General features: G+C 39.5%; 1 protein-coding gene across 3 annotated transcripts in view; it reads left to right on the top strand.

The window, feature by feature from the left end:
• Positions 1 to 13,410: 13,410 nt before the first annotated feature.
• EPHA4 (EPH receptor A4) overlaps positions 13,411 to 25,189 on the top strand; it is a 225,955-nt gene continuing 214,176 nt past the window's right edge. Inside the window, exons 1-2 of one of the 3 annotated variants that reach the window (XM_061365138.1) lie at positions 13,411 to 13,427; positions 13,520 to 13,647. In XM_061365138.1, coding sequence (XP_061221122.1) covers positions 13,611 to 13,647 — 37 coding nt within the window. In that variant the 5' untranslated portion in view covers positions 13,411 to 13,427; positions 13,520 to 13,610. Of the gene's footprint in view, positions 13,428 to 13,497; positions 13,648 to 25,189 lie in introns of those variants that run through there. The other 2 variants (XM_061365137.1, XM_061365139.1) reach the window with 2 other exon arrangements.

Genomic DNA, 25,189 nt, shown 5'->3' with positions numbered 1-25,189 from the left:
AACCTAATGTTATTTCTTTTCTCATTGTAACCCATTTCTATCTTATGTTTCCATATTTTAAACCAAATAGCCACAGTTCTTCATATTTATGCTCTAGTAAATGCTTCCTCATATGCAGTAATTACCGTAGAACTAAATTTATGCAGATGAGGCATTTCCTTACTTCTACTGTTTCTTTGTATGGTGGAACAGTAAAAATGTGGCTGAGTTTCATTAGTTTTGCTACCAGGAATATATCAGGAATTCTGAAGTAAAGAGTGCTACTTGTTCGGGCATGCATTGTATCTTCCTCCTTTTAGGTATTTCAGACAAGAAAAGGATCAGTGTTAAATATGATCAAAATTATCAAAATATCAAAGGGAACAAAGTTTTTGTGAGCAGGGTTAGAAACTAGTATGTAGAATGCTTTGGTTCTGCTCTTAGCTTTCCACAGGTCCATCAGTAAATCTTCCAGTGTTTGTGTTTTCTGTCTTCAGGTACAAAGCTCCAATACCTCTTTTACCTCAAAGAGGTTTTTCACAGCTTTATATGTAGTTGCGCCATGTTTAACATGTAGTGAGTGGTTCCTCCTTTGGCTGGATGTGGGTAGGAATGTCGTTGGGGCTGATTCTGGTTCCACCCTTTCCATCTGGTGTGAGCTGGGTTTAGCAAGAGTTGTCTTCTGAAGGAAAAAGGAGCTGGATGACAAAGCATAGAGACTAGCTGTATTTATTTTCAAGACATAAGCTTCCAAATACAATATTAATTTAAACTGAGCTGTTACTGGCAAGCAAGGCAATTAGACTCAGTCTATAATGAATTCTGTGTGGTTTGTTACGTATCTTTAATGGGCAAAGCTTAGTTGCTTGTGACATAGCGATGTTCATGTTAATGATATATATATATGTAAGCATATATATATTAATGAACATTTGGGTAAGAAGTCTTACTTAAATACAGATTAAGTATTTATAACACTTAACCTGAAATGTGTCACAAAAAGCTTGTGGAGTAGACCTAGCTAACCATTTCTTTCTATCAAACAAGCAATTAATGAATTGTACTACAGCTGTATGCAGGACCCCCTGTGGCTCCTGTGCTAGGAAACGTATAGGCACTCAGCAAAAATACACTGCCCTGTACTGAACATTTCAATTTAGAACAAAAGAACAAATAGAAACAATGACATGATGTAAGGGCAGAGGCCCAAGGAATTACTACTCTGTATAACCCCAAAGAGAATAATAGCCCTAGTAAGTCTGTATCTGATAACACCCTTTTGAACTGAAGTGATAGAGACCTGTGATTTTGCTATTGAAAATCTTTGCTTCTGTCTTTGCTGCTGCTTGAATGTAGGTTATCTGATGGTCATGGTGATGAATTGTGTACAATGATTATAATATATATTCTTATCAACACTGGGACTTCCTTTAAGTGCTAATGTGTGAAGCATTGCAGAAAGTACTGCTTTAAATACATGTATAGCTGTTGTACACATTTATCCATCTTATTTCAATGGGATTTCATACCAGAGATATAAAAAAATATCACCTGGGAAAAGAACATCTCTGTATTACAGCAAGCAAGGGACACGTCTTTGCCTTCTTGTCTTTTAAAGCTGTGTCTTGAACTGAATGGTATGTACTTAAGCTATTCCAAATGCAATGAAGCTGACAGTTGATTTTTAGCAGTGGAACTGGTGGTGTTTCACCCTGGTGATTCAGGGCTCTAGCAGAGAAGCTGAAAATCATGCTGCATTGCTCAGGAGGCAGGTTTTATGTGCCATGGGATTGCTGTTATGAGCAACATTAATAGCTATCCTTTTCTGCCATCTCTGCAGAAGTATAATACAACAGTCTCCCCCACAAAAGGCCTTGTCAGAGATGTGCCCAAGCACTAGTGGGGGTTATGGAAGAAACTTTATATGTCTGCCAGTCATGATGATAACTTGTGGCAGGAAATTAATTTTAGATTCCATCACTACTATTTCACTGCATAGTCTAAATACTCCAAAGGCCTAAGCTATGTGAGTTTAGTGCCCACAGTACTGAAGAGAGCTAGCGTTAAAGCCATCTTTGTCTAATTCCCCGTGTTGCTGTTAACTTTATTATTTAATCCTTTTAAACTAAGATTGCAGACTGTAAACAGACATGAGCACCTCCTTACCAATTTCAAGTTCCCTTTGGAGCCATGCCTGGTTTTAGTTTTAGGTACTGCATTAATATAAATAACCCAGATAAGAAGACACAGTCTGCAATAAAAAATGTCTAACTAAAGGCTGGGTGCAAACTGTCATCAGCTGGTGTCCATAAGGAATGCCGTGATTATGCTACCTAGATTGACAGCTCAATCTATTCTGATCAAACATTTGAATATTCTTTTCCGTGGAGTGCACTGAATTCTCAGGATAGTGGTCAATTTTGCCTCGCTTTCTGAGAGCAAAAGGAAAAACACAGCCATTCTTAATAAACTGGAGAAAGGCTGCTCTCTAGTGTTCAGTGATGGAATAATTCCGGGAAGTGCTGGAGTCGTATTCTGCATACTGCAGCATGCAATCATTGCTCAGATTTGATTTAGGCTTATTTGACTTCCAAAGGCAGTAGCAATTTGATGGAGGGAATTTCAGAGGATATATTTGTTGAGCCTCTGTGACATTTTGCTATTTCTACTTGATTTTTTCCACCTACATGATTGCAATCCATCTCTGGATGATTACCAAAAGTCCTCCTGCAAGTCTCAACCAGTTGCTAGAATGGGTCTGGCAGGTGTGAAGCATGCTAAGATGAGATTTTAGTTTTTTAAATAGGAGTAAGCAAAAAGACAAGCAAAGTGTCACATCATTCCTGCAAAAGTTGGCAGGCATTAAAAATCCTCTGGGAGACCAATCATCTTCATCTAGGTAGGGAACAGCAGAGAGATGCAGCTCCAGAGGAATTGGAATTTGATTGATTTCTAGCAGAAGAAAACATGTTACATTCCAAGTTATACTTAGTGTATTTTCACTTACTGACATGTCTGTGATGTCCACTGCAGGACGTAATTTAATTTGGTCAAAGTATTTTACTATTGCTGCTCTGTTGATGGCTACAAGTTAATAAGAATAAACAAGTTAAGAATAGGAATGAGAAATGTATATTAAATAATAGCCATAAAAAGGCCATAGGTCTTGGATTCAGTCTCCTTACCCTGCTTTCAAGCCAGAGGACATTTAGAGACCCAAGCAGAAATTAAGCTAAGTTTGGTGGAGTGATGAATTGTGCAAAAGGGTACATTTGCTTTGTCCATCCACTTACTTCTTCCATGACTTCTCAGTACTATTGAATTATTATGTATTAACTAATCTGATGATGCTTCATATCATACTTTGTGATATCTCTGTCATACCTACTAGATAAATTGAGGTATTGGCTCTGTATCCAAGTACAGAGACACAGAATTGTAGAAAGTATGACTGGCAGTGACAGCCCATCCCTGTGTGATATTGCCTAAGCCATAATGAAAAACTTTCAAGGACAGAGACATCACAGTCTCTCCATGATCTGTTAATTATCCTCACCACTGCAAAGCTTTGCCTAATGGCTAGCTTAAGTCATATTTGCTATACATTAAGCCTACTACTTCCTGCAGATGTGAAGTTCAGGTTATTCTTCCCCTCTTACCAGCAGTCTTTGCAGCAACATGTCAAAGAATATCTGAGGATGTGTGAGTAGGTTTTATCAAGCCAAACAGTCAGAATGAACAAATAAGCTGATCAAGTCAGGCAGCCAGGTTTACATACCTCGCGAGAAGCCCTACTGAGAAAATTAGTGTAGTGTTAACAACTTCTCTTTCAGAGAAAATCCTATATGGTTTTAACAGAAAGGACACATCCTTTATGACTGTCAGTGTTGCTTCGGGGTTTTTTTTTTTTCCCTTCTCCCTCCCCTTTTATTAGTTTAAGGTTTATAATACTATGTACCACAATGGTAAAAGAAGTGGCTAAAAGAGTTATTGAAACTCCTAACCTTGTGCTAGTTCTAACCCTTTAAAAGCTGTCCTTTTGGAAAGGATGTTAGCTGGAGGAGTAATGGTTTTCCATCTGAGATGTTAGGTGTGTGAGATCAGGTATTACTTAGAGGTCAGGTAAATCAGAGAGATTAGAGATCTTGGGTAAGACTGTAAACATGTGAAATGATGCCTGGTAGAGGGGGAAAGAAAGGGAGTGGGTTAATTTTTAGGGCAAGTCAAGGATGGATCTAGAAACAGATATGCTTGCAGTTTGTTTGTTGGCTGGAATAGTTAAAAACCAGCAAATCTCTCCTTTTAAAAGAATACAGCTGGTTAAACTGTACTGGTTTAAGTGAAGCAAAAGACTGGTGTGAAGTTAGTGTATTCCTGACTCCCTGCCATGCAGAGAATGGAGAAATCACTTTCTGATCACTTCTGGTTTTGCCCTGCAGGCTCTGATGACAAACAGATATATGTAATTCAAAAAAAGTTTGTATCTTTGAGAAAAGAATCCACAGGGAAGAGCTGCTTCCCACTGCCTTCCTTCCTGCTTAAAATGGAGATGGGTGCTCTTGGGAGTAAGCCAGGTGCAAAATCCCAGTCCACAGAGCTATACAGGGAGGGAATTCCTGCTGCTGACTTGACAGCTGGAAAAGCAGAAGACATCAGAGTCTGCTAAGGCTGGCTGTCGTACTGGAGGGAGCCTGAGGAGTTTGGACTTGCTGCGTAAGTAACATGCAGAACCAGAGCTCTAGGAGAGCACGTCTGAGCAGCTGCAGGGAGTATAAAGTATCTCTGCCAAAACAGCACAAATGTTCTGCTGAAATGAGTTGACTAATAGTTTCCCTCTGTCCTGGTTTCCCACACACAGAGTCAGCTTTTTATTTGAGTTTGCGTGGCCCAGCTGAAGTTGGCACCACTCATCAGCAAAGCTGACTCTTACTCTTTTTTCTCTTGTAGAAAATAAGTTTCCTTTTGCTTGCCTTCAGGAAGTGGAGGGTGAATCTGATTCCCCTCAAGCAGCTCAGGTCAGCCCAGACAGAGAAAATGGAGGACCCTCTCGCCCTACTGGTACTGCAAGGGATAGATGGCAAAGGTGCTGTCTTGCTGGTTTTGGAGGTAATTTGGGGAGCATATGTTTTTTCATAAACATATTTCAATAATTCTTTAGAATCAAGGAAGCTAACGAGCAAAACTACTTATCATATCAGAAGCAGCAAAGGCCTGGCTTATCTTAAGTAGGATATGTGATAATTTTGTTTCTCATTTCGAGGATGAGAGGGTATGTGGAATTAGTGGATGGTGACATTAGAATCAGCAGTTCCATGTCTCAGTGAGTGTTCGGTGGGAAAGTGCCAGGAGGGAAATATTTACTTCTGCTGTAATTAGAAAAGTGATCCATAGAAAATCTGAAGGTATCCAGCTTCGGATTAGTTCCAGGCTCTTTTGCTGCCTCTTGAAACCATTATCTGCCTGTGGAATAGAGTCCAAAGACCCCACTTGATTCACCATGTGTCAGGAATGTGGAGAAGCAAAATGAATGCAGAAACCATGGAAGGTGTGTATCGGGAATATCTTGGCTTACAGTCAACATAACCTGGTAACCTTCTGCAGTCCATGGGGAAAAGGGGAGGATAAGGGTGAATATGGGTAAGAGTGAATATGGACTACAGAGATTTCTGTTCCCTTCAGCAAACTATAACCACATCTGCCAAATGTTGACTAGTCTGATTTTGTTGCGCTAGCGTGAAAAGGTAAATTTCTTAAATAAGAATTCATGAAACAACTTTTGGAAGGATGTTGTACGCAAACCTAGTCAGAATCAGAGTTTGACTCTTTGCTGGTAAGCAGAGATGCAGCACCACAGCAGCAAAGGGTGCTTTCTCTTAACTCTGCTCTCTACAGTATACAAAAGGCTCTGGTGACACACCTGACTGTGGTGAACTGTAAAAAGAATCCAAAAGTTCCTTACTAAGGGGACATTTCATCTAACTAGATCAACAGTCACAGTGGTGATGTGTACGTTACAGATTTGGGGAGAGAATCACTCGCAGTTGACTGTGCTATCTGAACACACAAAACACCTGGTTTCCTTCTGTGTAAGCAAAATATGCTCATATGGTAACTCACAGGCTAAAATCTTGGTTTATGCTAAGATCTAATCAAAATGCTCTGCAGATGCTGCATTTGATGAACAGACTTGAGATCATACCATAGTATCATCAGTAAAATTTGTGTACTGAACAAAGGACCTTGCAGAGTAAAAAATGCATTGAAGTCTAATCTAGATCTTAATTTGAAAGTGCTACAGAATTTGAGCACTGTACAAGACTTGAATTCACTCTGAATAAAGCATATATACTATTTTTATCTGGTCCTACTAAAGACTGTTTATTACTTTTTCCACCTCCGTGGCTAAACAGGAAACAATCTGTCAATAATGAGAATTTGGCGTTTACTGAAAAAATATATATATAAAGTAACCTTTCTGTTGTCTGTAGTTCTATAATAGTGCTTGTGACTATGCAGGCCATCAGAATCCACAGCTTTTGCTTTCTTAGATATTTTGAAGTTAATATTTTCTGTTTTAATGGAGTGTAAAGTTCAATTGATTTAATTAATTTTGACAGTGGAGATACGGTTTAATTGCTGATCAGCAAGATATTATAAAGTGATATAATTTCAAGGAGTACTCACATCAACAAAATTCCAGGTGAAAGGATATAATCTTGGTATTTTTGTCTTGCTTAAGCTTATGCATTTTGATCATCTTGCATATGTTAAATGCCAGCACACATCGCAATGATTAATAACCCTGTGTTAATGAGATGAGAAACAAAATGTAGATGCATTCTGGTTTTAGAAGTAGTTGGTGCAAAAAATAAACCCTCCAGTTATTCAAATACTTTTTGTGATTTGAAATATATTTATCTGTGGAATGTTATTGGGACATTTATAATAGATCCATGCTTATTATTTTAGATGGGACATGTATTTGGCTCAATGTCTATTAGAAATTAAAGGCCTATCAATGTCTATGATTTTGGGTATTTTTCTTCTGTACCGGTATTTCCCCTCTCCCTTCCCCCTCCCCCGGTATCATTATGAAGAGATCTTCTTCCTTACTACTTTTCCAACTAAAATCTGGATTGCTTTAAGTTGAATTAGAACTAGTATCATTTTTGAGAAGCAAAAACAAATGCACATTTTTAAGTTAGAAAAGATGTGAGCCCTGATGCACCAAAGAGCTGCTCAAATACTTATTTTTTGCTGGAGCAGGGATTTTGGCTTAACATCAAGAATCCTAATACGTTTCGGTGCTTCTACAGCCCACAAAACTGGGAAGGAGATTTGTAAGAGCAGGCTCTGTGCACTAGCAGGGTTGTGGAGCAGGCATTTAAAGGCAGAAACACTACTGAGGGGTGCAGTACAAATGAAGGGTCTTGTCAGGACAATCTTTAATATGACAAATGCCCCTGCTGCATTCTTATTATGTAAGCTATTGGCTATCAGGTGCAGTCATTCACTTTATACTGGAAAGCTCTCTTTTGGAAAAAATGAATATTTTCGCTATATGTTATTTGGAAATATTTCTGTCAAGAGTAAAAAGAAGTATTTACCTTGGCTGGTTTTCATAAATGTTGTGGTAGTTTTTTAGTTATTTTATTTTTAAGTTAATTTGATCTAATTCAAAAGGTTTTGTTGAGTGTATCCACAATTATGTTTTTACCTTGTACAACACAAGATGTCTTATGGAAATTGAAGTTCATGAAAAAAAATGGAGGCTGATGGCAAGAAATGCACTGATTTCTCTGAGTTCATTGAAAGGTGTGTGACAGGGTGCACTGGGCAAGAGGAAATTTGCTTTGGGAAGCTAACTGCCTGGGAAAAAAATGGTCTGTTGCTTTATGGGGCTTAAAGTTCAGGAATCACGATTCAGTATAAGGTTAAGTCAGTTCATCAAAATGTCAATGAAATACATGGATTGTTAGGAAATGCCAATTGCTTGTTTTTTATGAAATATTGGAGCACAAAACTCTGCTTCAAACCAAGATTATTCACCTTTTCTTAGCACACAATATTGTGCAATACTTAAATTGACCTTTTGGTCTCCTATTTTGGGAATGCAACAATATAGCAAAATATTTAGCATTTTCATAACATTAGGAATTCCAATTCATGTGTGAATTTTGTACCATTACATAACAGTCTCCATACATATTTTACACCTATGTAAGAGTCTGCAATGAAGTACAGAACAAAACATTATTCCAGTTCAATAGCTGCACATAAAAGTTTGCTGCAGTTGTACTAAGTCACAGTGAAGAGCCAGGTGTCATCAGTGGAGCTATTTCAACGGGAATTGTTCATATGTCTGAATTTCCTTTATGTTGTCCAAAGTACATTCACATAAGTATCAGTTTTATAATTTTATCTTACTTGTACCAGTAACCACATTAGGCAAAAATCACGTTTGAAGGATCAAACCCTTAGTATCTCTACTACTAGGTAGTCCAGGGGTTGTGGCAATGCTACCCCCAGTACTGATGCTGCTCTTTTGAGTCCTTTTCTTCACAGTCATCACTGAGTCAGAAAGAGCAAGTCACAAGTATGATGCTTTCAGCATAGGATTAGAGCAGGTACCTACATAGGTAGGGCAGATGAGAACTGTGGTCCAAGACAGATTAGTTAAGTGTGGTTTCGTGTAAAATACATAAACATCCTTTCAGTAGACTCTGGTGTTCCTATCCTCTGTTCCAGTGCGGAGTGCTACGTGACAGTTGTGGGAATTTGGGTTCTCTTTTTGGGTTACTATTGTTTTCCTTATGCCTGAATCCCATGTATTAGGACAGCATTGTCAGATAAAGGTAGGGGATATGAATGGGGATTCTTACTCTTTTTGTTGTTGTTTTTGTCGATTTTGTTTTTATATCCCCTACCAGCAACTTGCTGCCTTTAGCAGCCTCTCTGCCTTCATCTCTCTGTTGGTAAAGTGGTTTTTAATATTTCCCCAAATAAAAGAAATGTATGTAACATTTTCTAAGTGCTTTGAAATCTTCAGAGAAGGGTGCAAGAAGAGCTTAAATAAGACAAATTCAGTTTTAAAGGGATCCAACTTCACAGTATCCTACAAAGGGTTATTTTGAAAGCTGGTGGTGGATGCATCCTGCTGCTGCCTACAGGGAATGCACTTCACTAAGATCTATCACTATTGAATTATAAAATGAATTTATGATGCAAAACTGCCCTGGCACATATAGCAGGTGCCTCCTGCTATGTTTCAGATTGCCACCCTGCTCAAACTGGCACATGCAAAAAAACCCAAACATGGAAGAGGAGATTTTTGCTTTCTAGCTTTGCGAGCCTTTGATAATAACTGCTTTAGGAAGGTACAGTCACTGGCTGAGCTCACAGTAGAGGTCTCAGTGTTTCCCCCCCATCTGACAGTTTTCAAGCCTGTATTGGTAACATTGCATCTGAAGGCAATGAAATCCCATCAGTCTGAGCTCATCTCTTGGGACCCTAATCTCTCACTGACTGTTGGCAGCACAGCCATGAGGAAAACTGCCAGAATGTAATCTGTGTGTTGCTCCTCTGGAGAAGGAGACCCAAGAGGTGAAAGCATCAAACCACATGTGCAGAGGCACATGTTCACCAAGGGCATTTAAATCCAGTGGCAAGACTAAATCTAATGGGAAGTAAATCTGAAATACACATAGTGGAGATGTCAGGAGGCCAAGCACCATCCACTTTCATTTACTGATCCATTACTGTTGTGACAATGTACTTGCTGATGTGGACCTAGCCTAACGCTACTTAATCTGGACCAAATCTAGGACAGTTTGGGAAGTGTGATGGATGAGAAGCTATGTTCTGTGTATGCTGCATGAATGTTTTGCAAAGGGTAGTGAGAAAAGCATCTAAAAAGCTGGTTGTTTATTCAACCTTTCTCCTCCATGAAGTCAGTTTTTTTCAGGAAACAAACTGCCGAGAGAATCACTTCTATTATTTATAGGGTGGTGGGTTTTCCAATATGTGCTCTCACCAACTAGAGATATACAAATTGACTGTATTCTGGTGTGGCTGTTTCTCCTCTATGAACTTCAAAGACAAAATGCCATTTTAAAAACAGGTTAACTAACTAGGTCGGTATTTGTTCCAGGGTGAGCATGTGTGGTCTCTAAGACCCTGAAGAAATTCTTTTTGAAGGTCTGCATTTCACAGCATTGAAGGGTTCAGCAATGCTGGTTTAGCACAGGTCCTTTTTAAAAGCTGCATACTTCAGTGCTAAGGGGATTAGAGTTGAACGCACTTTAATGAACACCTGTGAAGAGAGTGAATCTGTTTAAAGAATAGACATGCTGAGCTTCAAAGTAATCCATAGAGAGAAATATGGAGAGCTGTTTTAAAAGAATACTGTGCATTTTAACTAACTAATCCAGTTAAAAGAATAAATTTTGAATGTTCAGAAAGACAAAATACAAGAGAAAGGAGAAGAGTTGTGTTATACAGCTACATCATTCTCTGCTACATTTTTTGTTCTTAATCTGAATAAAAGTAAGACGACTTTGAACCACCTACCTGAAACAGATATTCAGGGTGCAGTTTCAGTGGGGTTTCTCTATGGCAATGGGATTATGCATTTAATGGGTGTCAGTTTTACCTTCTCTGTGCTTTTTAGCTAATAGTTGTTCTGATCCCTCAGGAAATGAGAGAATTTTGAGTGAGGATGTAATGATCACATTCACTAAGGGAGAAGTAATAGAATTTTTGCTGACTGATTATTTTATCACCATTAATGTTTCCTTATGATGGTAATGAAAACCTTAAAATATTCAGCTGATGAAATGTTTTATGATTAAGACAGAGCTGGTCTTTTGCAGAACTGAATTTGGGGCCTGGTAATGGCTTTCGAAGGTTGGCACAGGTGGCAACAATGGTAAAATACTCAGTGAATAGCACACAAATACTAAAGCAAAGGTCTCTAAGACTCTTTTCATAGTACTATCTTGTGCTGAACATCTTTTGTATGAGAAACAAATAGAACCTCGCCTGCCTAGGCAGTGCTGCTGGAAACACCTATTTCCTACATAGGAAGACTAGAAATAAGAGTCTCTTTCTCAAGATTTTTATTTTTAATTAGATGTCCTGTAACAGCACTGCTCTTCATCCAGCCGTTCATTCCTTCTGCTGTTGCTCATGTACCACAGCTTGTCCTGGAGTGGAACCCTTTTCACAGATATTTTGATTAAACTCATACATCATCCTGGCCTCCCCAAATAATTTTTGCATGGGAGGTATTCTGTCTTTTCAAGCATAACAAATGTACATGGAGATCAAATGAATACCAGGGTGAGAAAATGAATTTTTTTCTTTTGTAACCCTTATTGTCTGAGCCTTCTGAAGCACTTCGCAAGCTTTAGGTCCTCCTTGAAGGGAGCATTGCTGTCCCTGTTTAAATACAGGGAAAGGGGGAATGAAGGGCAAAGGAAATGAGACCTAAATAAATGAGCTGAACTGGAGCTGAAGGCTGACCTTTCACTTCTGCAGAAGGCAACTATGAGTGGACCTCTCTTTCATATTTGAATGCACAGTAGAGGAGGGAACATGTGTGAAGGAAGGCAGTGTCAAATCAGTGTCAAACGGTAGATTTAGATTAGATGTGAGGAAGAATTCTTCACCATAAGGGTGGTGAGACACTGGAACACGTTGTCTGGAGAAGCTGTGGCTGCCTCATTCCTGGAAGTGTTCAAGGCCAGGTTGGATGGGGCTTTGAGCAACCTGGTCTAGTGGAATGAAACCCTGCCCATGATAGGGGTTGAAACTAGATGATCTTTAAGGTCCCTTCCAACCCAACCTATTCTATGATCTACATCTGATTCTCAGGGCAGGCCCCCCTCTAAGTGAGTTTAACCTGGTTTCCTTGACAAATACTTCAGTAGTGGGATTAGTGTGATGAAGTTCTCCCTTGCCAGTATGTCACTGGGCTATCCTGCTGTTGGCAAGAGAGGGTGCCTGTGCAAAAGTCATGAGGGTGCTAATGCCCCTACGACAGCCCTACTGGGGTGAGCAGAGGGATGGCTGTGCTGCAGCCCTGCAGGACCCCTATGCTCTGTTGTGGAGATCACCTCATGTCAGAGGCTCATTGGTGCAAGAGCCTTGCGGCCATTCTGTTTGCCCGTAGGAATGGCAAACAAGAAGGCTCCTTGAGTTAGTGCTCAAGTGTTATGGGTTTGCCCAAATGCAGTTGTGATCTTGAAAGAATTTTGAAAGGGTTTAGCTATTCTGCCTATGAGGTCTTTTGCCTTTTAGTGCTGCAGAGTCAAAACATTGATATGTCTCTTGCATCTGGAGCCATCGATGTATCCCAGTATCCTTTGTGAAAGGAACTTCTGTTATGAGGATCAACTCTTTAAAAAGTGTATTTAGAGTGATTTAAGGGTAGATTTTTTCTTATTGTCAGGGTTTTTTAAGCTATTCAGATGAGACCCAGTTCACCAGCCACAGAAACAAAAGAACAGTGTAATCCAAAAATGTGTAAAATGAAGGGAATGAAAGTCTCTTCTTAGTCTGTGTGGAATCAGCTTAAAATGGCCTAAAATAAGTAGGATTTAACTGAAGTACAAAAGATCAAACCTTAGAACAAATTGTCAGGTAATTTTAAATAAATCCTCTTTGCTGCTTGTGCTAATAATGAGACTGCTCTGGAAACCTGGATCACTGCTGTTTCAGAGCAAACACCTCTTTATCTATATAGTTGCTCTTCTCACCTCAGCACATCAAACCTGAGCCACCCGTAGTGATTTGTGACTGAAAAAATGTCCCCTGGAATAATAAAACTGATTCCAAAGGTAGAATTTGACGTTTCCTTCTTGGGAACTTTGTTGATCCTTTGAAATGGAAAGAAAGCTCAGTTCCCATGCTGAGCATGGGGGGAAAGAGATCCTCTTGCTCAGGTCAGAGTGTGCCTTCTATTAGATGCTGTTGGGTTTTATTAAAGGAAAAAAAAGATGGTGGAGAGGCCAAGGGAACACACACGTGTTCTCTTCCCCCCCCCCCCCCCCCAGTACTTGTTCAAAATTATGTAAGTTACATACAGCCTTCCAAACATGAGGGCAAGAGTGGAGTTTGGTCAGTACCCAGGGAGAAAACCACAGAATGAGGTGATTCATCTCTGTGAAACCTTTTTAGAGGAGGAAACATGCTTGGCAGTGAGGGTTTGGTCTATCCCTCTTGGATACAGGAGCATGGGTCCTGCGTCACTCCAGTTATCTCCTCTCACCAGGGCTGAGGTTGGTACTGGGCAGCCAAAGCCTTGTGTGCTGCTTGTGGGTGACTTTATCTGGTGGTGGGGAGGGAAGTGAAGTGCTGCAGGTAAATTCATTTGCATGTCACCTGCATGTTGTAGGAAATTACAGCTGATGAAGGGCAGGGACAGATTGATTAACAGCCCTCAAAAGGTGGGTGTAGCAAGCTTTAGCAGAGTTGGGAGCTGTTTGTGCTTGGTTTAAAAGTAAATCAGGGATCTATTTTAGAGCTTTATTATGTGTAGGTCTATGAGGTGGTGATTAGAACTGGATTTCATAAACTGTGTATTCAGGGAACATAGCAGATGAAGACAGCAGCATGTTCTCCCTATTGTAATGCTCCTGCAGAAAGGCTTCTCTGAAGATTGCCCAGGTAAGAGGCCCAAAGAGTCATTCGTCCTACCCATAGGGTAAAGTGTCATTGCAATAAGGGGGCTTCATGTTGCAGTCAGTGCTCTGACTGCTAATTTTTTCAGTTAATAAAATAGAAATAATCTGTCTTAATCAAAGTACTGTAAAATTCAACATATGCTAATCAAACCTTTTGAGAGATTAGCAATTCTTAATGGGGAACTGTGAAAAGAGGCTGCTTAATGTCGATTTTGAGGGTGTTTTTGGTGCAGCGGGGTGCATGGTGGGAAGGCTGTAGTTTGAAATACTTGAAACTGTTGTGTGGTGGGGAGATGGAAGCTCTCCGAAGTTTGCTTTTCCATATAATTTTGAATGCCAATTTCTGAAAGAACAGATGCACAAAAATACGATGTTCTGCGGAGGCTCTTGAGCTGTCCTTCCCATTCCTCTTTCCCTCTTTCCCTCCCTCCCTCCTTCTCTAAGGGGAAAGCTTGAAACGCTTCAAGCGTTATCAGCGGCACTACCTCACAGAAAGCCAGGTGTTTGAAAAGGACGTGTCCGGCGCTCATTTGCTTTCTTGGCACGTTTACCTCCCGGCAGCTCCCTGCCAGCGGCCAGGGCTGCGCCTCACAGCCGTGGAGATAGGGGGCAGCGCCGCTCCGCCACCGGCACCGCTCGGAAACGAGCCGCTTTGTAGCCTCCTGGGTTCAGTGACCAACCCGGTTCCTAAGGGGGAGAAAGCAACCCAAATGTGAGAAAAGTGGCTTGTGCCTGGGGAAAAGACGTTTAAGCGTGAAGGTAGCAATAGGATACATGAAGAAGGGAGCAGGGAAACACCTCCGGTTAGGGCCACCCGGCTACAAACCTCATGCCTCTTTCTGGAAAATCCTGTAAGAGGAGAAATGAAATGTTTGCATGTTTGGCAGGTGTTCTGGGTTTAGGTACTGCTGTGGGCCATACTGGTGGTGTTGGAAAATGCCTTATTTCTACACAAGGTGCTTTTGAAGAATAGATTCAGCTGTGTTTATTGTAAGTGTGGTCTTAATGGCTGCTAAGATGCTGGTGGGGTGGATTTTTATATATATGTGTGTGTGTGTGTGTATGTGATTTGGGGGGGGCGGGTGGGGTGTTTTTGTTTGGTTTGGTTTGTTTTTTGTTTTTTGTTAATTTTCCGACCGTTCTGCTGGTGGTGCATGGTTGTGTGCCTGTGCTCTGTGCTGCCAGGGTGGGGAGAAAGGCCGTCTAGGGACTGTTAGCTAATACCTGTGTTCTGCCACACGCGTTGATCCCCATGTCCCTAATGCCAGTGAGGTTTAGCCCATGTATGCCCATTACACAGCACTTGGCTGGGCCCAATGCAGTCAGTACAGGCTGTGTTGACTGGTGTTTTACTCTGTGAGTACTGCCATTGGTTCAGTGAGGTTATAACTGCTGAATGTCAGCAGAAGGATTTAAGTCTGACCCATATAGTATTTCTAAGAGTATACTGTATATTGCAAGTGTATTTATATTTCTGTTTTTTAAACACAATAGCGCTATGGCGAGTCAGTACTGCAGGCGAGGACTCAGTGTACAAAAAACCCAAATGTAGCTATTGTGACTAACCTCAGAAATTCAAATTCTTTCTAACCAGGAAACGTTGATAATTAGTCTATCTACATTTCTATTGTTTAAAAAAAGCACACAAGCTCTTTTGTCTTGCTTACAATATAGAAATTATCTGATGCTGCTTCCCCCCCCCCCCCCCCTTTTGCCAAGCTAAGTGAAGAAAATGTCATGGTGGTTCCTGCCTTCATACATAATAGAGATTTTTAGCAATGAAAATTTCCAAGATTTCTTACATGCAAATACTATATACAGGTATAGATATATATTTTTAGGGGTTTTCCCAGTGTGGAAGTCTGTATTTCGTTTGTTTTTTGTTTTGTTTTTTTTTTGTTTTGTTTTGCAAGGATGTGTTTTCTGGGCTGCTGTTAGTAAAGTAACTGTCATGGGCGAAAAAAAGAGGCTGCAGGAAGAAACTCTGGTATAATACATATATTGTGCCATACTTGGGTGAGTGAGAGGACTTTGCTGCTTGCTAATACAGTGAGTCTCTTGCAGGTGACACTTTTGAAAATATGGTAAGGCTGTTTTACCATGTAAACATTAAATATAGGGTGGTTTGACTAGGCTGCTCAGGGTTTATCTGCGACCCCATGCAAGTATGGAGGAAGATACATCCTGAAAGATGAGTGTAAAGGGAATTCTTTGTTTATATGCGAAAAATACAGACTTAAGTGAAGGAGGAGCTTTGGGTTCTGCATGAATCAGGTTGTACTCACACCAAAGGAGTGACAAAAAGATAAAAGTGGAGAAAAAGCTATGCAATCTTCTAGGTGTGGTATTTTGGGCTGTGTTTTATGCTCTTGCAGATCAGAAAAATGAATTTTCATTTAATTCTTGTGGACTCAGACGGGACATGGAAGACTTTGCTTTAGAAGATACATGCTGGAGTTTAGACACAAATCTTCAGGCTTAAACAAACATAGCTTTCAGCTTCATTAAAAGTTTCCTTAAGGCTTTGAAACTCCCTCTTTCATTGCAAGAGGAGCTCTGAACAAATCAGGGTCTGACTAAAATTGGTGGGCAGAATCTGTGTCAGTTAGGTGGGTTTGAATTGAGCCCCTAACTCGCAACACTTGATAGTTTGGAGGAATTTTGGAGAAATTCTGAAGGCTCGTTGCACAGGGAGCTGTGCAAAATAAAAGGCTCTCCTCACCTTTAGCCAGCAGACGCAGTCATGCCTTGCAAAGCTGTGGTGTGACACATTCACCCAAGTACAGCAGCTATGCCTTACTTTGAATCCCAGTCTTTATCTGGATCTCTTTTAGGCTTAAGCATGGAAAAGGTTAAGGTTATTGATGATACTGCTTGATGAAAATGTAATACTACTTCTTTTTCTTAGTTCTGTTTATTACGAGATGTTTTTGCTGTTCTGGAGCTTTATGAATGTATATGGTGTCTTTAGCAGTCAAGTCTCTCCTTGGCAATTGACTGCTTGTAATGGTCATGGTTTCTGTATGTTAAAGCAAGAGTTCTGAAGTTGCATTGCAATCCAGTGTACTCAGATTTGTGCTAAGGAACTGGCTTGAAGTTTTATCAGTAAAATGGTAATAAATTACTTTGTTTTGTTAGATAGCAGCATAAATATTAGTGCTGTCAAATAAACTGGATAAAACACCTTGAACTGAAATTTAACTGAACTAAAACAGATATTAGAAATAATTTGGCTGCAAAGTAGATTTCTGGCTTCCATGTTTGGAATTTAGGCTATTCTGAGCAATATATCTGGTCTCTAAGTTCCTGCCCACCTTTATTTTATCCTATCAATAAGATAAGCCTAAGCCATTTTAGCCTTGGATCTCTCAGAGCAACAGTTGTATTCTTGATGCAATTTCATCAAGTTGCTTGCACAGACAAGAGGGGGATACCTGTTTCTTCTTTCTGATGGTGAACTAAATCCCTGGATGCACTGTTATTTGCATTGAGGAAAGCAGAAAAAGGTCATTGATCACATTAGAATTCATGTCTAATCATGACTGAGGGTCAGTTTTACATGTTGCATATGCCTGTCATTTAGACTTGTTCAACTGACTTTGGTCCAGCCTCTTTCCTTGTGTTTTATCTTAGCTCATACCTAAATTTAGCAGTCAAAGGCTGCCAGAGCTGGCCAGTGTGTGCAGTGCTCTGTGGTGGAAAATCCTCATCTTGAGAATTCTCCCCTCTCCAGTAGACCAGCACCACCACACTGGTTACCTTCAGTGCTTGACTTTTCAGTTTATGCTCTTCTGTCAACAGTAGAGCAGTTCTTTCGTTGGGTTGGTTTGTAGGTAATTTAGCTGACATACGGTTTTGATTTTTGGAAACTGCAAATAAGCCTTGTAGGCCCTTAATAGATATTTTTACAAATAGAAAGAAAGCAGACATGATTTTTAGCTGAGAGGGATTGCTCTAGAGGAGAATATTAGAGAGACATGATTTCACAAATGTATTGCACAACAATACACTAATTCTTTGCATGTATCCAGGGGCCTCAGCCCAAAGGTAGCTGAAATTCTATACCATAATTGCATTCTTTCAAAATTGCAGCTATAAGAGACCATAGTTGTTTCCAGAAAAATGTCAAAAATGTGCGTTTTTCTGTACATACGTTGCATATGTTAGCATTCAGTCATAGATTACTTCATTAACCTTTGCTCTTCAGAAGCCTTGGAAAGGAAAAATATTTGAAGGAAACAGAGATTGGGGGGAGCTGAAGGGGTTTCTTGAAAGGTCAAAATCTATCAAGTTAGATCCCTCTGCTTGACCAAACAGCTCCTGCTCCATGTCTCCACAAAGAAACAAATAGGTGTTGCAGGTGCTGAAGAACTGGAGATTGTATCACTACTTGTTCCTTATGTTTGCTTTCATGCATTTAATAGTACTGTTCAATTGTTTGTTTATTCAGATTTTTTTGTTGTTCCTGAATGAAAGCTGTAGTAACAACTAAACACCCCACAACTAAGCCAAAAACCCAGATAAATATGTCTTTCTTTTAATCCACTGTTTTGCTTTAAAGACATTGGAACAAGGGTTACCTGACTGGCTTGAGTTTAAGATGCCTTTAGCCTTGCTAACTCATCAATACACCTAGTTTTGATTTAGCTGTAGCTGGGTTTTTTTATTCTATTTATTTTTATTGCTGGGTTTTTTATTCTATTTATTTTTATTACATGTTTTTTTTTGTGTCCACCTTGTGACAATAATATACAGAATGAAGCTAATCTCGCTCTATATTCTGGATTCAATTTTATAAGTGACTTCTCATGGCCAAGTTATAGGCTTTTGAAATATGGGAAATGCTGACAGTATCTTAGCAGTGTCTGCAGTAATGGGTGTTTCTCTAATGTAAACAAGTGATGTTATTGGGCTCTATTTTTCCATTATCCCTGCTTTCCTGCAGAGGTGTTTTATCATTCATCAGCTACAAAACCAGCATATTTTTTTTTTGCTTAACCTGTGAGAGGTTTCCCCACACCCTTTGAATCTCGAGTGGAATAGGACAGACAGGGAAAATTTATGTTATACCCATTCCATCCTTTTCAGCTTATCCAGAAGACTTCACTGCTGTCTGATGCTTTTATGTACTTGTATTCAGTGAGTGTGTAAATAAACACTTGCAGTCTAAGCCTTGAAGGAGACAATCTTTAAAGAAAGTGTCATGACTGTGTAATTAAAAGGACAGTCATTTTGAGATTTTATTTATATATATATATATATATAAGTTGTAGTGACAAACTTTTTTCCATAAAACTCTAAAACCCTGATAGCTTATTTAATTTAAATGTTTAATGTAATTTAAAACTCTTTCTATAAGGCTCATATTCTAATCAGCCATAACATGGAGAAATGAGGGTAGGAGCATGTGCTCTTCTTTTGGGTGATAATGTTGTGGCTACCCATAAGCTTTTCCTGGAAAAGAGCTGCTAAGAAGTAGTAAGAGGACAGAAGGGAGACAGGAGCTACAATATGATCTGTAGACAGGCAAGGGCGGTGCCTGAGCTTCCTCCTTTGTGCTTTCTCCTGACTGTATGAATACCCAACAGAGTGGAAGCCACCTTTACTAACTGCAGGATGTTGCTTAGCTTCCTGTAAATACTGTTTTAATTGAAGTGTGACTGGGTATTCATGTGTGTTAAATAGTATTTTCTCTTAGAAAGCCTGCAACGCACTATTATTAAGTAGTAGTACTTGTGGATTCCTCCTCTCCAGCTATTTCCTTTAGCTAAAAATGCAAAACTGTGCTGCCCTGAAGGGTTATTTAGCAAGAGTTTTAATGAAATAATAGAAACATTGCACTCTAGTGATTTCCCCCATGCAGGGAAATGTCACAGTCCATTGGTCTTTCCCAGGAACATTAAATGAAATTACACCGATTTTCATTACTCTGCTCAAGTACAATGTTGTTAAGTAAATATTTGCACAAAAATGTGGCCATCCTGAGGTGTGAGCTGTCCTGTGAGGTAAATAATTAAAGCATGTGCTCTCTCTAGTAGCAGAAACCAGTGCTTGATACAGGTTTGATCATTTCACATGTCTCTTTACTAATCCATAACTGTCTTCTGCAATTACTTTCATCGTCCAGCCAAGCAAAGATAAAAGGTAGAACATGTCTCTTTCTCCTATTCCCAGGGAAACTCCATTATCCTTCAAAGGTCACGTGGCTGTGAAAAAGCCAATCTAAGTGGGAAGAGGCAGCCCACAAGGACGATCTCAGTATGAGCAGAAAATGAAGTTGTTACCAGACAGCAAACTGCAGCCCTTGGTTCTTATGAATATTTGAATGAGTAACTAAAAACAGCTCAGTGGACTCTAAGCAACTGTGACAGCTGAAACTGCCTGGGAAACTGGCAGTCTACAAGGACCACGATGAAAAGATCAGCAGTCACATTTCTACTTGCACCACTATAAGTATATTGTAAAACCTGAGCAGGCTCATAATCGTCAAATATCGTTCAGGGAAAAAAAAAGTCTCTTCTCCCCCTATGAATTTTCATAAGCAAGGTACCTACAGAACCTGTCAAGAGATTCTGAATCCATTAAAGTACAACGATTTCTAACAACTTACTCAAGGCAAGAGAATAGCCAAATTTTGTAGACATTGAAATATTGATGTTGCTTTTGCTTATACTCAGAAAATTTGCCCTAGTGAATCTTTCATTAATATCTTTCAGTTAGTTCTGTGTGGAAAGAAAGATGATGAGACCAGTTTCCCTGGAGCTAAAATGTTTTGAATAATAGAAAGAAAACAACCTCAAACAACCCGGGAATGTGGGGAAGAAGAACCATAGTAAGCAAACTGATGAAAGACTGGCCTTTATTTTATAGCAATCAGAAAGACGTACAGTAGTTATGAAAAAAACTTAAAAGAAGGAAAAGTTATTACACTGAAGTGTAATTTTGACAGTTTTTTTTCTTTTAATGTATGTTATAAAGCTGTGTTTAAAGTTTTGTTGAGTATGATGTACCTGATCATACAGACCACAGCTAATGTGTCCTCTGCTGTATAACTACCCAATATTTAACAACGTGAACATTCCTCACTCAGTTGTTTTCACTGGGACTGCTAGCACAAGAGAAGGTTGCAGAATCAGTTTAGTATGGTGTTTAAGGTGTTGGCTTTATAGTAAAGCTGGGAGAGGAGCATCTTCCTCACATTTCTTATTGCTATTTCAATCTTATACTGTAAACGTCTGGCTTCAGAAACAGATTAATTGTTCAGATAAAATGTTAACTGACTTGCCGTAAAGGAATAGCAAAGAAAGAAGTATGCTTTTGAAATAGTAAGATGAAGAGCCTTTTTAACAAGAACTGCACTTATATTTGTCAAATGGCACTTCATTCTGGCACTTGTGCCACTTAGTAGCAATGACATTGGTTTCAGTGTAACGTCTGCAGTGCTGGAATACAATACTTTGAAAAATTGTGGAGTTCCCACCAAAGGAGATCTGTCTAACTCTGTTCTTAAACGTTCATCAAGAATGATGGAGGAATAATTGATCCTGTAATAGTAAAGCACAGAGATTGACTGGCAGACCTCTTGAACTCCTGCCCAGACCTCTTTTCTATGAGCTCAGGAATTAGAGTTGAGTCATGATTTTTAAGGGAGTGATGGCAGAGCAAACTGGAAGGATTAGGTCTAATTCTACCTATTCTGTCAATGCCGTCAAGTAAACATTGACCTTTCCCAGAAAATGTTGGAATAAATAAAAATTCTGGCTACACGAAATAGGTACAGAACTGCATTAAAATTTCTCTGCATGTTTCTGCTTCAAATTTTGAATCTGTCATGATTTACTTTTTTTTTTTTAGTTCTTTTGATATTTTCATTTTAATTACATCACAAAAAACTTTACCTGGTTGTGATTAACTGGTGAGATTTAGTTTACATTTTGGCATAGTTACTTAATTTTGTTCTGTGTTGCATACAGAAGTCTTGAAACTGTTTTGCCTGGGTTTTATGGCCTTAGTAGTATTTTGTTCCACAAATCTAATAAAATGTCATGATAAATGTGTGAAGGACTTTTTCTTGATTCATTATACTGGTGAGTAAGTACAGAAAGATCCTGTGCTTTGTAGGCTACAGTCATCTGCTCCTCTGATCACGTTAGTTTTACAGTGGTGTCTTGAATGATTTCGAGGGTTTGTGATTTTAGCTGTATCTTTATAAGCCAAAGTTTTTATTAAACACCACAGATAATAGGCTCACGGAAGTCTGGAACAGAATAGGGCTTGCCTGGAAAGACCTGTTTGTAATGCAGCAATATCCAAAAAAGAAATGAGCCAAACTGTTCTTGTGAAGGATGGCTGTGGTTCTTGTCTGTACTTGTCTTAGGTTCTTGGTGCCAGGTGGAATGTTACAAGAAAGTGTTATTTATCCTCAAGAGCTGAGAGGTTGGAAAGCTCTGGCTCAGTGCAGAGGCAGGAGATGCCAATGAACATCCTAAAGACCTGATTTCACCACTGAAAAGGAAGGGGCGAAGGCAGAAATGTAATGACTATTTCCCAAGGATGTTCCTGGCCTTCTGTTTCCCACCACACCCAGGAGGTCTGAGTCAGCAGCTCAGAGCTGCTAGTCATGGCCAGTGTTTCAACTTCTTTTTGTTTGTGTCTTGTTTCTGACAGCTGACTTGTTGGTGAGACCCCCTCTGGAGGCGCGCTCAATGGGGTCCAGAGGCAGCTCTGTCTCCAAGTTCAAATGAGTGCCATGGTGCAAGGAATAGGCACAGTAACAATGCATATCATCTGGTGTGGGTGGGTAGGAAGATGCTGCCTGTGAGTGTTGAATGACTAAGAATCTGTGGCCTGAGACTTGATGAATGTGGGAGCTCAAGGAACTGAAATGCTTTGTGGCTATGTGCTGGCACATATGTGTAGCAGAGGCAGAGTCCAGATTTCACAGTATAATTTGCCAGTGTCATCTTCTGTTTAAAGGGATACAAATTGTCTTGCTTCCTTGTATTACTCTCATACTTGTATCTTTTTCATGAGGCATGATGAAGAGCTATGATTCAGATAGTGGCATGTCATAAGAAAAGGGAATTTGTTTATCCGGCTGCTACCTAATGTCCTCAAGTCCTCTAGTTCTTTATACTCTCCTTGCCTTTGACTTTAGTATGAAAAATAGTAAATATGAATGTTGCACAGGTTCTGCCCTGCAGTTAGTATCTACTAAGCCTCGGGAAACAGAGTCAATAAAAAGATTGATTGGATGATTCCCAGTTTATTTCTGTGTGTAAAGCAATAATTTTCATCAGATGATAGACATGGCTATTAGGTTTCCTAGGTGAGAAAAAAAAAGAAAGGAAAAAACAGAGATTATTTCTTGTCCAACCTGCATTTTGCTTAATGCAAATGCAACCACACTGAAAGCAGAATGATTAATAGCATTGCCATTCTGTCTGGGTCCGTAAATAGCCCACCTGGCCATCGATCCTCTCCAGAGACACTATGTGAAGAGCCAAATGTGATGGCCTGAATGGTGCTGTGCAAAAAACCTCTGTAACTCTTCTGAGTCTTCCGAAATTCATCTTTTCTCCAAGCCTGGAAAAATCAATCCCTGTAAAAAGACTCAAGAATCATTTGTTAAACTAAATTTTTAAAAACTACCCAACATCACTGTTGCATCTTTATGTAGAGACTCTTCGCTCTATTAAAAGATGCAGATTATTCAGTTAATCAGTTCAGGATCATTTCTTTTACTGGTATTAATGTTGCTGCCTTTGTGGACCACTGCACCCCAAAAGAAGCTACTTTCTTTATTCACGTTCACTTTATCAGTTCTGACCCAAGTTAAAAGCCAGGAATATATATATCTTCCCTAATTCTTTAAAGAGTTTTTATCTGCTCAACTGTCTTTTAGCATCTTGTTTACTTTAACTGTTTCAACCTAAGTGTAACAAATGCAGGTATGGTTAGCTGCATGTGCACTTTGATGGATGAAGACTGAATGGATACACCAGCAAGAGCTTGATCCATTTACAGATACCCCTGTGAGATGAGGAGTTGTAAAGTGAGAGTTATGATGTGCAGTGAAGATGAGCTCTATAGGGAAGCCATAGAGGTACTGAATACTGTATTGCCTCCTGGTTCAGGCACATAAAAAGTGTCTTTCCTTCAGCATTGCTCAAACTAGGTGAAAAATCACAGATTCCAGAGCTTTCCTGGGTTTCTTGTAAGGCAGAAGTGCACTAAGTACACAGCTAAATGTCTGCCACAAATAAGACAGTATTTGAAACAATTTGGTTTGTTGTTGTTTTGTTTTCTAGCATTTTGTACAGCAAAGGAAGTTCGACTTTAATCTTGGTGCTCTCCCACTCACCTCTCCATTAGTGATACCTAGTTTCCCACCAGGAGGTTGCAGGCAATGTTGATCAGAGGCTGTGGCTTCACAGGCTTTAGCAGCAGCAACAACAAATTGGTCCTTAAGAATAGTCTTTCTTTCCGTTTCATGTTTTTTGGGGAAAAGAACTCTTAGCTTTATTTTGTTCCTTTCCCAGTAAATCAATGCACCAGACTGAAGTTAGTTGTTATGCACACAGATACCTGAACCTGCACCTAACAAGGCCTGCTTCCACAAGCAGAAAAGAAAAAGTGCTGCTCCTGAGATCTAAGTGTCTTTCCTTAGCATTCTGCTGGAGAAGGGTCTGTTTGGGTGCACGTTAGTGACCCCTTTACTTACAAAGAAAAAGATTAAGGATTTTTATCCTGCTCTCCACTGGGGAAACAGTTCAGCACTTACAGTGGCTCTGGAAGTCATTTCCTTTGAGATTTCCTAGGCTTTGTACACACACAAAAAAAAGATCTGAAAATTGTTCCATTGCTACTCTTCCTCCCTCTCCAATAGGAGACAACAGTCTGTTTCCTTTTGTTATCTTCTTACTAAATTCTGGAAGACTTTTTATTCTAGCCAACAAGTGGAAGCTTTTCTTCTCTTTCCATGGTTCTTCATATACAGTGGAGACTTCTGATGCTGTATATGCTTGCCAGTTTACAATACTTGATTTTTCTTTAAGTATAGAATAGACTGGGGGAAGAGGGAGAGAGTTTCTAGGTTCTTGCTTTTAATTTCTATTTGAAGTAGTACTCTGAAAAAAAAAACACAACCACAAATAAAATGGATTCTTTGAATGACTGGGAAAATGAAATTACTGACTTCCATGGAAATCAGTCACTCGAGGCTCATGTCTGAAGCAGTGTGATTCTAATTAAATGAGATGACGTAACAAGATACTTATATTGCAAATCTAAACAGTTTGCTTTCTACAGTTTTGTTTTTTGGGGTTTTATTGGGGTTTGGTTTTTTTTAAATTCTCAAGGAATATTTGAATCCATGCTCTCTTCTGAGGATAAAAGGCAGTCTGATTTATCTATTTGAAAAGGAAATTAGGTCTTAGACTTGAATGGCAGCTTTCTGGAATACTAAAACCATCTTTATTTAGAATGTGGAAGTATGGCATTTAGGGTACTTTTATCTTTTTCTT

Source organism: Neopsephotus bourkii, unplaced genomic scaffold (genome assembly GCF_033783945.1).
Source record: "Neopsephotus bourkii isolate Nb327-2 ecotype Australia unplaced genomic scaffold, CSIRO-AGI_Nbou_v1 NB_1279, whole genome shotgun sequence".
Taxonomy (NCBI): Eukaryota; Metazoa; Chordata; class Aves; order Psittaciformes; family Psittacidae; genus Neopsephotus; species Neopsephotus bourkii.
Note: the sequence above shows the minus strand (reverse complement) of the source record. Positions and strands in the feature narration are given on the sequence as shown.